The sequence below is a fragment of the Scyliorhinus canicula genome, chromosome 23 (assembly GCF_902713615.1).
Source record: "Scyliorhinus canicula chromosome 23, sScyCan1.1, whole genome shotgun sequence".
Taxonomy (NCBI): Eukaryota; Metazoa; Chordata; class Chondrichthyes; order Carcharhiniformes; family Scyliorhinidae; genus Scyliorhinus; species Scyliorhinus canicula.
This window is the reverse complement of record NC_052168.1, coordinates 6,538,459-6,554,426: the sequence shown is the minus strand read 5'-3', so window position 1 is coordinate 6,554,426 and position 15,968 is coordinate 6,538,459. Positions and strand designations below refer to the sequence as shown.

Sequence of the window (15,968 nt, the reverse complement as noted above, 5' to 3'; positions counted from 1 at the left end):
TCTATTATTTCCTCATAAGACAACCCGCCCATCCCAGGTATTAGTCTAGTAATCCTTTGAACTGCTTCTAATATATATTCCATTCTTCCTTGAATAAGGAGATGAATACTGTACACAGTACTGCCGGTATGGCCTCCCCAATACCTGTATAACTGACAACTAACCACCCAACTTTTGTATTCCATTCCACTCACAAGCGATGGCATTCTACTAAACAATTGTCTTAAAACCCATCTCATTCATTAATGCCTTTCAAGAAAGAAAATCTGCCCTCCTTGACTGATCTAGCCTGCGTGTGACCTCCGATCCACAGCCATGTGGATGACTCTTAACTGCCCTCTGAAATGGCCCAGCAAATCACTTGTGTCAAGGACAATTTTGGATGGGAAACAATTGCTGGCAAGAACATCCCATGAAAGAATGAATAAATAAAGCATAATAAAGTACCATAACAAGATAGTATTGCGTAATATCAAGGGTGGCACAAGGGCTAGCACTGCTGCATCACAGCACCACGGATCCGGGTTGAATTCCGGCCTCTGGTGACTGCCTATGTGGAGTTTGCACTTTCTCACCGTGCCTTCATGGGTTTCCTCTGTGCTCCAGTTTCCTCCCACAGTCCAGATATGCAGGTTAGGTGGAATGGTCATGCTAAATTTCCCATAGTGTCCAAAAGGTTAAGTGGGGTTACAAGGGGGTGGCATGCGGCACAGTGGTTAGCACTGCTGCCTACGGCACTGAGGACCGGGTTTGAACCCTGGTACTTGGTCATTGTCTGTGTAGAATTTGCACATTCTCCCCGTGTCTGCGTGGGTTTCACCCCCTACATCCCAAAGATGTGCAGGTTAGGTGGATTGGCCACGCTAAATTGCCCCTTAATTGGGGGAAAAAAATTGGGTCCTCTAATTTTATTTTAAAAAGTGGGGTTACAGGGATAGAATGGGGGAGTGGGCTTTGGTAGGGTGCTCGTTCAGAGGGTCGGTCTAGAGTTGATAGGCCAAATGCCTCCTACACTAATGGGATTCTATGATTCTAATATCTAATAAAATCCTTGGAAATTAAAACCGGATAACTGTTTTGCATTACAATCTGATCTCTATCAGCAACTGGGATATGATTGAATGATAGCTCAACGCACCTTGCCTAAATTAGTGAGTCTCTACAGTTACTGCACCCCAGCTTGAACCAGTCTTTTTTTAAGCTTATTTGTTTATTTTTGGGGTCATTAATTTTCTTCTGAGGTTTTTTTTGCATTCTTTCTTGCATTACCTGAAGAGCATGATTGTTTTCAATAAGTGTTTGAGTTTTTAAAGTCCTTTTCCAAATGAGGGACAGTATCAGACTATACAGGAAAAATCTTCCATGTTAAATAGACCGCCTGAGGTAAGAGCTATAATTTCTGTTCTCCTTGACTCTTTCGTTTCCACTCTATCAACATATTCATTGTTGTTCTTTACCAGTTGTGAAAGCCAACAGGGTGGATGTAGAAAGAATGTTTTACACCAACAATTACAGTAAAAGCTTGAACCCCTTGTAGTTGCCCATGGTCTTTCTGGTTGAGGTCAGCTGATTTGGTGCTGAGCAAGAATCTGTCTGATCCTTGTTGCGCAGGGTGACAAAAAGCAATGCTTTTGCTCCTGAACCATTTGCCATTAATTGTATTTGTTGTTTTTCGCCTCTTTGACAGGTGTACAATGAACAGATCCAAGACCTGCTTGAACCTAAAGGCTCACTTGCTGTAAGAGAAGATCCAGAAAAAGGAACAGTTGTCCAGAGACTAAGCTTTCATCGGGTAGGAGGAGTACCCTGCTGCTTTTGACCATTGCACTGCTGTTGGATGTTATCAATATAATTTTTTTCTTGACAAAGGGTCATTTGGACTCGAAACGTTAGTGTTAATATTCCTTGCCTTTTCCTCCAAGATAGCCAGATATGTAGTGTTGACAAAGAATATAAAAATAAGAAGTTTGAATCAAAACTAATTTATTTGACACTACTAAACTTGATTAGGTTCGCACACTTTACTGAGTAACAGATACTAAACTAATAATACTGAATCTGTCGTACAGTAATTAATATTCTCTCTACCTGTTAAACTACACTGTAACTTGACCTCGTGCTATATCTCTACAATGAATTCTCGCTCTGCTCTCAGCAGCTTCTCATCATGTTCTCCCAGAGTTCCCAGAGATGCTACCTAATATACAATAACTTGGTAACGCCATCTAGTGTTTGATTTACACAGTGTCTGATGTTAACCCTATACTACACTTATACATATCATTACAGTTAGCTCTTTTCACTCCTTACAGATCCATCCACCTTAACCAAAGGAACAACCTTAAGCATGTGAATTTAAAATTGGAGGCACTGAGGGGCTGGGAATGAATATATATTAATTAGTCCAAATGCAGTAAAGGATAAGAGTATCTTGGTACAGGGTGGTAGGTTACAGGGATCAAAGTTTTGGATGAGCTTAAGTTTGTGGAGACTGGGCAGGCACGTTGGGTGGCTCCTGCTCGATGCTTGATTTCTCTGGAACTTAATTTCGGTCCAGGGGCAATTTTTCAACAAGCAGGTGCAGGAAGACATAAAGTAGTAAAATCAGGAGTTGGCAAAGACAAAAGCGTGAAAATTTCACAAGCTTTTGGGCAGAGGCAGTATCTGAGGTGGAGGAGAGCGGCCTTTTTAATGGGGATAAAAATGGAATGGGGAGTTCAGTTTGAGGCTTCAAAAGATAGGCATGTATAATTATTAAACAGAGTACACTGGTTGACATTCAATAATATTGAGCTAAACAATAGTTACTTTCAAAAATACTCAAAGATGTGGATAGACTGTTAGCACAGCTGGGAGGAATGTGGTAAAATAATGCTTTTTAAAAAATATAGATTTAGAGTACCCAATTTTTTTCTCCAATTAAGAGGCAATTTTAGCATGGCAAGTCCACCTAGCTTACACGTCTTTGGATTGTGAGGGTGAGACCCACGCAGACACGGGGAGAATGTGCAAACTCCACAGGGGCAGTGACCTGGGGTCGGAATCGAACTCAGGCCTTCGGTGCTAACCAAGAAGCAGCATTGCGAACCAGTGGTAAAAGAATGTCAATTGCGGAGCTTCCGGTTGCGGCATGTAGGAGGACGTTGCACGTTGGGTGGCTCCTGCTCGATGCTTGATTTCTCTGGAACTTAATTTCGGTCCAGGGGCAATTTTTCAACAAGCAGGTGCAGGAAGACATAAAGTAGGAGGGGGATGTCTAAAAATCTAAAGAAAGCCACAGTGAAGAAGAGGGCGAGTGAAGGTTCGCCGTCGAGCGAAAGAGTCATCCTGGCAACTGGAAAGGTGGCGGAGGCTGGATCGCTGGATGGGGCTGCGCCGTTCACGGCAGAAAAGATGTCCGAGGTGATGGCCGTGGAATTTGAAAGGCAGTTTGCTAAGCACGTGAAGGTGATGAGGCAGGAGATGATGGCGGCAATGAAGGTACTGGTGGAGGAGGCGATTGCCCCGGTGAAGGCTGTGGTATTGAAAACATCGGTTGTGATCCGGGAGCAGGGAGAAAAGCTGAAGGGGGCGGAAGAGGCTTTGTTGCATCACAGCTCACCTCGATGGGTGAGGGTGGTGGAAGTCAACAAAGGTTTTGAGAGCGAAGGTGGAAGACCTGGAAAACCGATCCAGGCGGCAGAATCTGAGAATCGTGGGCCTGTCCAAAGGGGTGGAGGGCCTGAGGTTGACTGAGTACTTTGCCAAGATGTTGGCGGAGCTGTTGGGGGAGGGGCAAGTTAGGGTTCACCGGTTGTTGAGGAATAAACCAGAGACCAATGAGCCGCCAAGAGCGGTACCATGTTAAGGAGAAAGTTCTGAGTTGGGCAAAGCGGGAGGTGCAGTGGGCTGGAGCTGGTATACACATTTACTAGGACTTAACCGTGGAGTTGGCGAGGAGGTGGGTAGCCTTCAGCCGAGTGAAGGCAGCACTGTACAACAGCAGCGTGCAGTTTGGTATGGTGTATCCAGCTAAGTTGAGGGTGACCTACAACTCAAAGAAGACTTTTACTTTGAGACGGTGGAAGCAGCGGCGGTGTTTGTGAAGGCAGAAGGACTGGGGCTGAAATGGGACTGAGGATTTGTCTTGAACTGAGGGTGGGAGGAGGGGTGGAAGATTGTATATAGTTCTATTTTTATGTTATATGTGTTAATAGGGATGAAGTTGCCTGTTTGGGCAAGGTAGGAGTTGGGATTTTTTGTGATGGCGGTTTTCTGGTGTTTGTGTGTTTGCACTGGGTTTGTTTGTTTGAAAGGAATTTTTGTTTTCCTGCGATTGGTTAGGGGGAAGGGGATTGGAGGGGAGTGGGGCCTGGGCAGGGGCCTCCACACGAGCAAGCTTAAGCTGGCTAGTGAATGTGAGTGTGGTGGGGGGAGAGGTGCAGGCATTGGACCCTGGTCGAACAGGATTCGATGGGCCTAGGAGTTGTGAAAAGTGGGGGGAGGGGACCGATACTGGGAGAGGTGTTTTTGAGAGGAAGTGAATGGGGGGATTCTCGGAGGGGGGGTGGGGGAAGGGGTTTAATGGCAACAAAGCGACGGGGTGGTCCACGCCCCCAGTGGGCAGGGCCCGGGATTATCATCATTAAAGGCCGATGTTATGCGACAAGAAACCCACCTGAAGGTGAAGGACCAGGTGAGGCTCAGGAAGGGCTGGGGTGAGCCAAGTATTTCACTCTGGATTCAACAATAGAGGAGTAACCGTTCTGATGGGTAAGCGGGTGAGGTTCCAGGTGGAGACAGTGGTGGCAGACTAGGGGGACAGATATGTGATGGTAACAGCGGAGTTGGCAAGTGTGTATGGCCCTAACTGGGATGATGCAGCATTTGTGAGGAAGGAGCTTGTGGCCATGCCAGACTTGGATTTGCACAAGCTAATAGTGTAAGGGGATTGGAATCTGGTACAAGAACTAAGGATGGACAGGTCACAGCAATGCTCATTTGCCCGGGGGGGATGAAGGCGCTGACGGGGCTTATGAGGGAAATGGGAGGAGTGGACCCGTGGAGGTTCTTGCACCCAAGGGAGCGGGAGTATTCGTTTTTCTCCTTGGTTCACAAAGTTTGTTCGAGGATACATATCTCCGTGGTAGGGAAGGCATTGTTAGCTGGGATTAGGGGATCAGAGTATTCGGCGTTAGCGATTTCAGATCAAGTGCCACATTGGGTGAACAAGGGGGTGGAAAAGGGGATAGAGCAGATGCCAGGGTGGAGAATGTATGTGGGGTTGCTGGGGAACCCAAGTTTTTGTGAGAAGTTCAGGAAAGTGATTGGTGTACATTGGCTTTAACTGGGAAGTATCAGAGGCAGTGGTATGGGAGACCCTGAAGGCAGTAGTGAGGGGGAAGGTGATATCATTTAAGGCCCAGGTGGATAAAGATGAGAGGGAAGAGCGTCAAAAGAAATGTTGGAGGTTAGGGTTGGGTACGCTGGGGACACAGATCTGGCTCTTTTGGACAGAAGGCGGGAGCTCCAGGATAGTTATGACCAGTTGTCAACGGGGAATGCGATACGCCAACTGAGGCAGGCAAGGGGAGCAATTTATGAATATGGGGAGGCGGCCAACTTCAGAGGGACGCAGCGGCAAGGGAAATAGTCCAGATGTGGGATAGAACGGAGAAATTGGAGGTGGCTCAGGACCAGATTAATAAGGTATTTGAGGAGTTCAATGAAAAGCTGTATAGGTCAGAAACACCGGGGGAGGATCAAGGGATGAGGGAGTTCCTGGACGGATTGGAGTATCCTAGGCTGGAGGAGGGTGATAGGGCCAGATTGGAGTGGTCAGTGGGGGAACAGGGGCTAAAGGAGGCAATTGGGGAAAGCGGCTGGGCCAGATGGGTTCCCAGTGTATTACATGAAATTTAAAGACAAATTGGTGCTGCTGATGGTGGGGATGTTCGATGAGGCGATAGGTAAGGGGGTGCTACCACAAAGAGTGGGCAGGTTCTGATGTCCCTGCTGTTAAAACCAAGGACCCGACCGAGTGTGAGTCGTACAGGCCTATATCGCTACTGAATGTAGATGCCAAAATACTGGCGGCTAGGTTGGAGGGGTGCCTCCAGAAGGTGATGAGGGACGACTAGACAGGTTTTGTGAAAGAAAGGCAGCTATTTTCGAATATCAAGAGGTTACTAAATGTAATCATGTCGCCGGCTGAGGGGAAGGAGACTGAGGTGGCGGTGGCACTAGATGCGGAAAAGGCGTTCAATCGGGTGGAGTGGGGATACTTGATGGCAGTCCGAGAGAGGTTCAGAATTAGGCCGAGATTTACAGAATGGGTACGGCTATTATATAGGAACCAATAGTGAGTGTCTCCACAAATAACGAGCTTGGGGTACTTTGCTCTGCACCGGGGTACTAGGCAGTGGTGTCCTATGTTCCCTCTTCTATTTACATTAGCGATAGAGCTTTTGGCCATTGTTTGAAGGAGTTCGGGACTTTGGAAAGGAATAGTATGGAAGGGGGGGGAAAACAAAGGATATCTTTGTACATGGACAATTTATTGCTATATATATCTGAGTCGAGTTCGTTGGTGGGGAATATAATGGGACTGCTCCGAAGATTTGTGTCTTTTTCAGGATAGAAACTGAACTTGGAGAAGAGTGAATATTTTGTAGTGTCCCAGGTGGGAGTGGGGAGGCTGCCATTCTGCAGGGTAGCAACCCACTTCAGGTGCTAGGGGTTCAGGTGGCATGTGACTTGGGGGTGGGGAGGCTCCATTGTACAGTTTTACTAGTTTACAGGGGTGGGTAAAAGCGGACTTGGCAAGATGGGACAATCTCCCTCTGTCACTGGCGGGTCGGGTGCAGGCGGTTGAAATGAATGTGATGCTGTAATTTTAGTTTTTATTCCAGTGCCTGCCTGTCTTTTTGCCGAAGGCATTCTTCAAGAAAGTGGACATGTTGGTCACCTCGTTTATTTGTGGGGTGGGGGGGGTGGGGGGGGGGGGGGGGGGGGGGGGGGGGGTGGTAATCCTGCAGAGAGGGTGGCAGGCAATGGCCATGGGCCTCCTGAATTTATTATGCTATTACTGGGCAGCAAATGCGGAGTTGGGTCGTGGGTGGGGAGTCCCGGTGGGTGAGGATGGAGGAATGTCTGTTGGGGTTGAGGGTGCTGACAACAGCGCTGTTCCCGATGGCCTCGGGCAAGTACACTTGTGAGTCCGGTGCTGCTGGCAACACTGAAGATTTGGAGGCACCTGAGGGGCTGGATCAGTGGGGATGCCGATCAGGGTGAATCACAGGTTTGAGGCTGGGTGGGAGATATCGGAATTGGGAGGAGAGGGGGGAATCAGGATATTAGAAGACCTGTTCCTGGGAGAAAGTTTTGCGAGGTTGGAAGAGTTGGGGACGGCGGGGGGGGAGAAATATGGACTGGGGCAAGGAGAAGGGTTTAGATACCTACAGCTCCAAGACTTTTCAAAGAAGGAGGTTCTGAGCTTCCCGATAGCCCCAACCCCCTTGTTGTTGGAAGAGGTATTGACGGCAGGGGGAATGGAGAAGGGGGTGGTGTCGGCAATTTGTGGGAATATTCTGGAGGAGGACAGGGTGGGTGTCTATAGAAGGGATTAAGGCCAAGTGGGAAGAAGAGCTGGGAGAGGTCCTGGATAAAGGTCTGTGGTGTGAGGTGCTTCGAAGGGTGAACGCCTCAACCTCGTGTGCGAAGGTAGTGTATAGGGCGCACCTCACGAGGGCGAGGATGAGCCGACTCTTTGAGGGAGTGGAGGAGATAGATGAGTGGTGTGGGAGGGGCCCAGCAAACCTTGTACACATGTTTTGGTCCTGTCCGAAGCTGGAAAGATATAGGGGGAAATGTTTTTAGTATTATCTCGCGGGTACTACATGTGAACTTGGAACTGGGTACCTTAGAGGCCATTTTTGGGTTGTCAGACCGGCCCGAGCTGCAGCTGGGCAGACATCTTAGCCTTTGCCTTACTGATTGCCCGGAGACTAGTCCTGTTGGGGTGGAGGTCAGGTTCTGCATCCTGTGCCTCGGCGTGGCGGAGGGGCCTACTTGAATTTCTGGCTCTTGAGGAGGTGAACGTTGAGCTGAGGGGAATGAAGGAGGGGTTCTACCATTCATGGGCATTGTTTATTATGCACTTTTGAGAACTGGTTGCCATTGAACATTGGCAGGGTGGGTTTATTGTTGCACTGTGACTGTTTGATTGTTAACGTTTACCTGGAATGCACAAATGGATGTATTGGACTGTATATTGAGGGGGTGTTGTTTCTGGGGGACTGTTATTGTGTTGGTTTTTCTTTTGTTGTTTATTTGGTGAAATGTGGAAAATAAATTTTTTTAATAAAATGTTAATTGCTGATTAGACTCGTGTGTAAATGGCAACAACTTCCTTTTGCAAGAAAATTGGATGATGAATTAGGGTACTGATGAGGCTGCTATGTGTGTGTTCAGCAATCTGATAGGTTAATGGCCAGTGACACTACACTCAATGACCTATGGGTGACTCAAGTGAATTGTGAAAGTCACAAATGTGACCATATATGGGAAATTAAATTAATATTCAAAAGAGGAAAAAGCTCTTGACATTTGTCACTTCGGAAGGATAGGAGATAGCATCCAAACCCAGCCAGCTGTCCCAAGCATGTAAGTCTGTAGTCAACTGCTTAATTATTACTTATTTTAGAATAGGTCTGAGAGATTCAAGTTAGTTGCCTATTCATGATATGGTCTTTTGATTTAACCAAAGTAATGCGTTGAGCAGATACTTCCGTTAATTAGGGGCTTAAGCTGAACACTTTCAAAAGAGATGGTGTTTTAGGTCATTGCCCTGATTTAATACAAGGTATAATCTACACATTTTTAGTATATCCTCAAGCCGGTAAGGATGTATGACAATGTCGATGTTGAAAATGAAAAATGAAATGAAAATCAGTTATTGTCACAAGTAGGCTTCAAATGAAGTTACTGTGAAAAGCCCCTAGTCGCCACATTCTGGCGAGGCTGGTACGGGAATTGAACCCACGCTGCTGGCCTGCCATGCTCTGCTTTAAAAGCCAGCTATATAGCCCTGTGCTAAACATGTCTCTACTGGTCGAACCTTACAAAAATCTAATGGTATGACAAGGTGGCAAGTAATCTACTTTATCGTAAGGCAATGTCTGAGGGGGGAAATGGAATGGCGTTGTAGATCAGGGATTAAGAGAATAGTTTTGGTCTACCCAGAATTTTAAATAGAGGTTCATCCAGGACAGGGTGTCAAACAAATAAAATGAGAGCAGTGGAAGAGTTGAGAAATATAAAGAGGTTGAGCTGGCTGTTTCAGTGTAGATATGGAGGGTGACCCCATGACTTTGGATGATGCCACAATGGCAGGGGAGGTAATGGTGTAGGGGTAGTAAGAGAAGCTATTGGTATGGCTACTCTAAAATTGAACCAAGTGAGATCCAACTGCGATGACAATGAAGGAGAACTGTTACTGGTTGATCAACCATGCCAAAGGACATAAAGGTTGAGGAGTATGAATTTTCACCATTTGCACTGTCACAAAGGGTATTGATTATTCCTTTGCTCCAATCAAAGACAAGCAAAAACCTGATCAGAGAGATTCAAACATTTGAAAGGTGGACGTGATTTGAGAGTGACAAGACTTTCAAAGACTTTAGAGCCAAAAGGGAAGTGAAGCTGAGGTAGTTTAGGAGCATAGGCTTTTTGAAGAAGATTGTTTAGAAAAGTGGGGAAGAGTAGCTGAAGAGAGTAAACTATTTGGAATGTCAGCTAACATGAAGATCTAGAAAGAAAATTGGATGGTTGCAGTTAGTGGGAATTAGAACTAAAGTTTCAGGAAATGGGTCTTGTGCTCAGGTTGAATTTGGTGAAGGCATAACTAGGTACTGGATAAACTATAGAAGGATTCGGACAAAACGTATGGAGTTGAACCACTGGAGAAAGCCTGCATAACATCTCAAGAACAGATTATCTGGCCATTATGACACTAGTTTGTGGGAGTTCACTGTGCACAAATCGGCCGCTGTACTTCAGACATTACAGCAGTGTACTTAATAAAGAACATAATTACCTGTGAAACGCTTTGGGATGTCCAGTCGTCATGAGACATAAATTGTTTTTGTACTGGTGACTAAATGGAAAGGGAAGGAGTGGCAAAATTTCCTACACTTCGCCAGGATGCTTTTGAAGTATTTAAAAACTATTAATAGCATTGTGCTGGGTCATTGATAGTTTATTAATAAATATATACCAATATTTAATTCCAGATTTTTATTTAATTCAATTTTCACCATCTGCCGAGTTAGGATTTGAACCCAGGACCCCAGAGAATTATTAGTCTAGTGGCAATACCACTACGCCACTGTGTCCCATTGTAATCTAATCTAATCACTGATGAATGTTTTGTGTGTGCCCTCTCACAAAAAAAACTTAAGCTTACTAAATTTAAAAGTTATATTTGTACGGACTTTTTTCTATTCTTCCAGCCCAAATCTGCCAAAGAGCTTTTAGAGATGTTGGCAAATGGAAACCTGAACAGGACGCAACATCCAACTGATGCAAACGCCACATCCTCACGATCCCATGCTGTCTTTCAGGTGAAAATAACTGTCAGGATTAAAATTGTTGTTCTATTAAAATATTTCCACTTTCCGTGTCATCCACAGAAACTTTAAGAATATGTAGGATTACGAGTACAGTGTAATTGGGTACTTGATTAATCTCAGACCAGTTATGAATTATTCTAAATTATTTTACTATCCATATTTGTGCCTCATGGGTTGCTGTCCTAGCATGTAATCCTATTGGTCTGCGGTGTGCGCTGTAATGTGTGGTTGAACAGTGACATGATGCAGAGTTTCCTATTGTTGCCATACCAAAGCCACTGGGAAGGCAGATAGATAATCCTAATCCTATTCTTCAGGTGGTCATGCCAGGAGCCAGTGAACGTCACATGGGAGAGGACAGGGATGTTTAAAGAGCTAAGAAAATAATATAAACGAGATATAGTGGAAGCCGTAAATTAAATGCTTTGTCCTAATAAGCAGTTAACTTTTAGTGCATTGTTTTATAGAAGTAAAGATCTAAGAATTATTGGTGTTTGTCTAGACTAAAAGTGAGACTGAATGCACTGGGTGATTACTGTATTTTGTGAGGTTTTCTTATTTCTTTGTTTTTAAATAAACTAGGTCTTCGTGAAGCAACAAGATCGTATTGCCAGCATCAGCAAGAATTTGCGGATTGCCAAGATGTGCTTGATTGACTTGGCTGGATCAGAGCGTGCCAGTGCAACAAAGGCCCAGGGAGCACGGTTTAGGGAGGGAGCAAACATAAACCGCTCACTGCTCGCATTAGGAAATGTAATTAACTCACTAGCAGACAACAAGGTACAGCAGATTATTCTTTTTTTAAAGAAAGGGGCATAGTTTTCTGAAGACACCACTATTTGATGAAATGGCAAAAGTTGCGTGCTACTTGTCACTTACTTACCACTTCCACTAAGACTGTGCTCTTTTAAGAATTACAAGTGATGATAGATCAGGGGTGGGCAAACTACGGCCCACGGGCCGCATGCGGCCCGCCAAAGGTCTTTATGCGGCCCACCAAGTCATAAAACATTTTTTTAAATTTTTTTTTAAATTTTTTTTAAAAGGTTAATGGGGGGGGGGGGCTGTTGGGTTACTTACTGGTATAAGGTGGATACGTTGACTTGAGTAGGGTGATCATTGCTCGGCACAACATCGAGGGCCGAAGGGCCTGTTCTGTGCTGTACTGTTCTATGTTCTATATGAGGCGCCCAGAATCATAACCGGGTGAAGTAATTATTTTACTTAATATACTATGCGGCCCTTTAAAATTGTGAATTTCTGAATGTGGCCCTTGCATGGAAAAGTTTGCCCACCCCTGTGATAGATAGTGGTAAGGAGCAGGAGATTTGGAGGGAATTTGAAGAAAAGCTTTTTCACCCAGAGGGTAGTGGGAATCTGGAACTCACTGTCTGAAAAGGTAGTAGAGGTGGGAACCCTCAGCATTTAAGAAGTATTTAGATGAGCACTTGAGACACCATAGCATACAAGGCTACGGACCATGTGCTGTAAAATGGGATTAGAACAAATCGGTGTTTGATGGCCGGCACTGACACAATGGGCCAAAGAACCTCTTCCTGAAAAGGTGGTAGAGATGGGAACCCTCACAACATTTAAGAAGCATTTAGATGAGCACTTGAAACGCCATATACAAGGTTATGGACCAAGTGCTGTAAAATGGGATTAGAATAAATAGGTGTTTGACGGCCGGCTCAGGCACGATGGGCCAAAGGCCTCTTACTTTGCTGTTAAACTCTGACTCTTGTACCAAATGTTTGCCTTCATTCCTGAGGAAGTAACTCACTTGTAGGTGTATCCATTTGTGTAGTTTATTGAATGAAGCTATCAAGGCAGAATATAATTTGCCTCCATATTATTCCACTGCCTGTTGCACTACATATTCCCACTGAGGGGGAACATTGGTCTGCCATTGGTGGAAATGCAACAACACTGGTATCTGGGATCAATTCTCCTGCCCACCATTTTGGCTCTGGAAGATGCAGAGCAAAACTATAGTGAAGGACAAAAGCCCCGTTAAGGATGGGAATCGACCTGTTAGAACTCATGTCAACATTATAAACCTTTAAGTATACAAAGGCAGTAAAGTCATTTAAATGTCCGCCTTGACTAAATTAGTTAGCGCCTTATTTGGAAGCTTTGTAGTCTCCAGAGGCTTAAGCAAATAATCTCAGCTGACCCTCCAGTGCAAAACTGAAGGAGTGCTACACTGAGTTGAAACCTTTAGAATGAGACATGTGAAGCGCGGCCCTGGCTACCCTTTCGCGTGGATGTTAAAGTATTTGTATAGCACCTTTTAATATAACAGAACACCCGAGGACACTTCACAAAAGCGTTATAAAGAAACCTTTGACACCATTAGGACAGAAGAGATGGGTTTTTAAGATGCACCTTAAAGGAGGAAAGTGAGGCAGCGAGGTTTACAGAGGGAATTGCAGAACCTGGGGCAGCAGGGTAGCATGGTGGTTAGCATAAATGCTTCACAGCTCCAGGGTCCCAGGTTCGATTCCCGGCTGGGTCACTGTCTGTGTGGAGTCTGCACGTCCTCCCCCTGTGTGCGTGGGTTTCCTCCGGGTGCTCCGGTTTCCTCCCACAGTCCAAAGATGTGCGGGTTAGGTGGATTGGCCATGCTAAATTGCCCGTAGTGTCCTAATTAAAGTAATGTTAAGGGGGGGGGTTGTTGGGTTACGGGTGTGGGGTGGATACGTGGGTTTGAGTAGGGTGATCATGGCTCGGCACAACATTGAGGGCCGAAGGGCCTGTTCTGTGCTGTACTGTTCTATGTTCTATGTTCTAGGCTCGAGGCAGCTGAAGGCATAAATAATGGAGCAAATAAAATTGGAGCAGCTCCAATATCTTCAGAGGATTGTGGAGCTCGAGGAGATTAAAGAAATAAGGGGGGGGAAGAGACTGGACTGAGTTAGATTAACAAATTGCAGCGAGTCCTTCTTGGTGCACTGTCTAATATTTATCCCTTAAACAGTCAAGACTTAACTGATTATCTGAGCATTGTTTAATGCTCTTGGGAGTTTGCTGTGCACAAATTAACTGCCGGGCATCCAACATTATGATAGTGACCAGATCAATAAATACCTCATTACGTGTAAAATGCTTCCTATGTGACAAACTGATATGAACATAAAAGTAACAGTAACAAATCAAATTGGATTTTGGTGCAATTCTGAACTGTCAGAAATGTTATTGCACCAAAATAATTTGCTCCTGTGCGCATCAATCCTTTGGGAGGGAAGGTATCCTGACCAGCGGCATCATATTTTGGGAAGGATGCTGAACAAATGCAGAGTGCTTCATTATTAGTTCGGCAGAAGTAAATATTGTATGGATTGCTTTGCAGAGAGGTCTAGTTTAAAATTTCACTGGATGCTGTTTCCTTTTATTTATTTCCGTACTCAGGTTAAAAGGCCCTATATCCCTTACCGGAATAGCAAGCTGACCCGACTCCTTAAGGACTCGTTAGGGGGAAACTGTCGTACAGTGATGATTGCTACCGTTAGCCCTTCAGCCTTCAGTTATGAAGATACATATAATACTCTAAAGTATGCACACCGTGCTAAGGATATCAAGTCCTCTGTAAGTTTATTCACTTTTATCTCATTTGTAACTTCATATAATGTTGTAAATGTTCAAATGTATGATATTAATCTATTTTCTCCACCTCCTTTTAAATTCTAGTATTTATGAAAATACAACAGCAATTGTCTCACTGTGACAAGTAATTTGTGCTGTTTTCAAACACCACTTTCATCCTGGAATCTGGGTTCAAACACAGAATAGAGAGAGGAAGTAAAGGCAGCTTAAAGAAGCTGGTATGGGGCAGTATTCCCAATGCTTTATGTAGCAGAAAATTAACCGGCTTGTATCAGGTTAGCTTTAAGATTCTGCTCGGCAGAGTGGCTCAGCGCAAAGTGGAAGCTAGCCTCATTTGTTTCTTGGAGGACAGTTGGAGCGGTTTTTGGTTGAGGATGTCAGTCCACCTGTTTGCTTGAGTCTGAGGGCTTGCTGTGGAAGTAAATGACAGCAAGTGTGAAACAAAAATTGAAGCAACAAATTTCTCCCAGCTTTTTTGTGTATTTTCATGAATGGGAACGGTGCTGGTGCCGTCAAGACTTTTTAAAGTTGAAACTTCACTGCAAATGCCCATCAGTTTAACTGTTAACCTGAGGCACCAGTGATGCTCTCTGGGTGCCAAAGAGGGGGGTAGAAAAGAGATGCATGCCTAATTTTATGATCCATTTGCTTGAATGCAAAGCAGAATGGGGCACTAGTTTATAATTTTTTTTAAATTTTAGATTACCCAATTATTTTTTCCAATTTAGCGTGGCCAATCCACCTACTCTGCACATTTTTGGGTTGTGGGGGCGAAACCCACGCAGACACGGGGAGAATATGCAAACTCCACACGGACAGTGACCCAGAGCCGGGATCGAACCTGGGACCTCAGCGCCGTGAGGCAGCTGTGCTAACCACTAGGCCACCGTGCTGCCCTCACTAGTTTATGATTGACTGAATAAATCAAGTCTGTTTTTATTTCACGGAAGACTGGTATTTTTAATAGTGGTTTGGGGATTATATTCTTTCATATTGCCCAAATTGTACATAAGAACTGCAAACCAGCAGCTTCGATAGAATTTATACTTGACCTGCTCTCCTAACAATAGCTGAAAATCAGACACAACACGTGGTTTGATTTGGATTTATTGTCACGTGTACTGGGGTACAGTGAAAAGTATTGTTCTGTGTCCAGTCCAGACAAGATTGTTCCATACATGGGACATATGATAAATAGACAATGTAAATACATAGGCACATGCATCGGGTGAAGCATACATAGTGTACTGCTACTCAGTAGAGAAGATGGGTGGAGAGATCGTAACAGCGGGGAAGAAGCTATTTTTGAACCTGTTAGTGCGCGTTCTCAGACTTTTGTATCTCCTGCCCAATAGAAGAAGTTGGAAGAGAGAATAACCTGGGTGGGAGGGGACTTTGATTCTGCTGGCTTCGTTCCGAGGCAGTGGGAGTTGTAGATAGAGTCAACGGATGGTAAGCTGGTTTGCGTGATGGACTGGGCTTTGTTCACGACTCTCTAATGTCTTACGGTCATGGGCCGAGCAGTTGCCATACCAGACTGTGATGCTTCCAGATAGAATGTTTTCTATGGTGCATCTAAAAATTGGTAAGTGTCAATGTGGATATGCTGAGTTTCCATAGTTCCTGGTGTTCTTTCTTGGTCGTAGAGCCGATGTGGGTGGACCAGGACAGATTGTTGGTGATGTGCACACCTAAGAATTTGAAGCTGTCAACCATCTCTACCTCTGCACCAGTGATGCAGACAGCCGTGTG

General features: G+C 44.9%; 1 protein-coding gene across 2 annotated transcripts in view; it reads left to right on the top strand.

Moving 5' to 3' along the window:
• Positions 1–15,968, top strand: part of LOC119956306 (kinesin-like protein KIF18A) — a 94,445-nt gene that overhangs the window by 31,977 nt on the left and 46,500 nt on the right. For both annotated transcript variants that reach the window (XM_038783395.1, XM_038783394.1), the window contains exons 4-7: positions 1,688–1,792; positions 10,491–10,601; positions 11,193–11,390; positions 14,022–14,198. In XM_038783395.1, the coding sequence (XP_038639323.1) occupies positions 1,688–1,792; positions 10,491–10,601; positions 11,193–11,390; positions 14,022–14,198 (591 nt within the window). The remainder of the gene's footprint in view (positions 1–1,687; positions 1,793–10,490; positions 10,602–11,192; positions 11,391–14,021; positions 14,199–15,968) is intronic.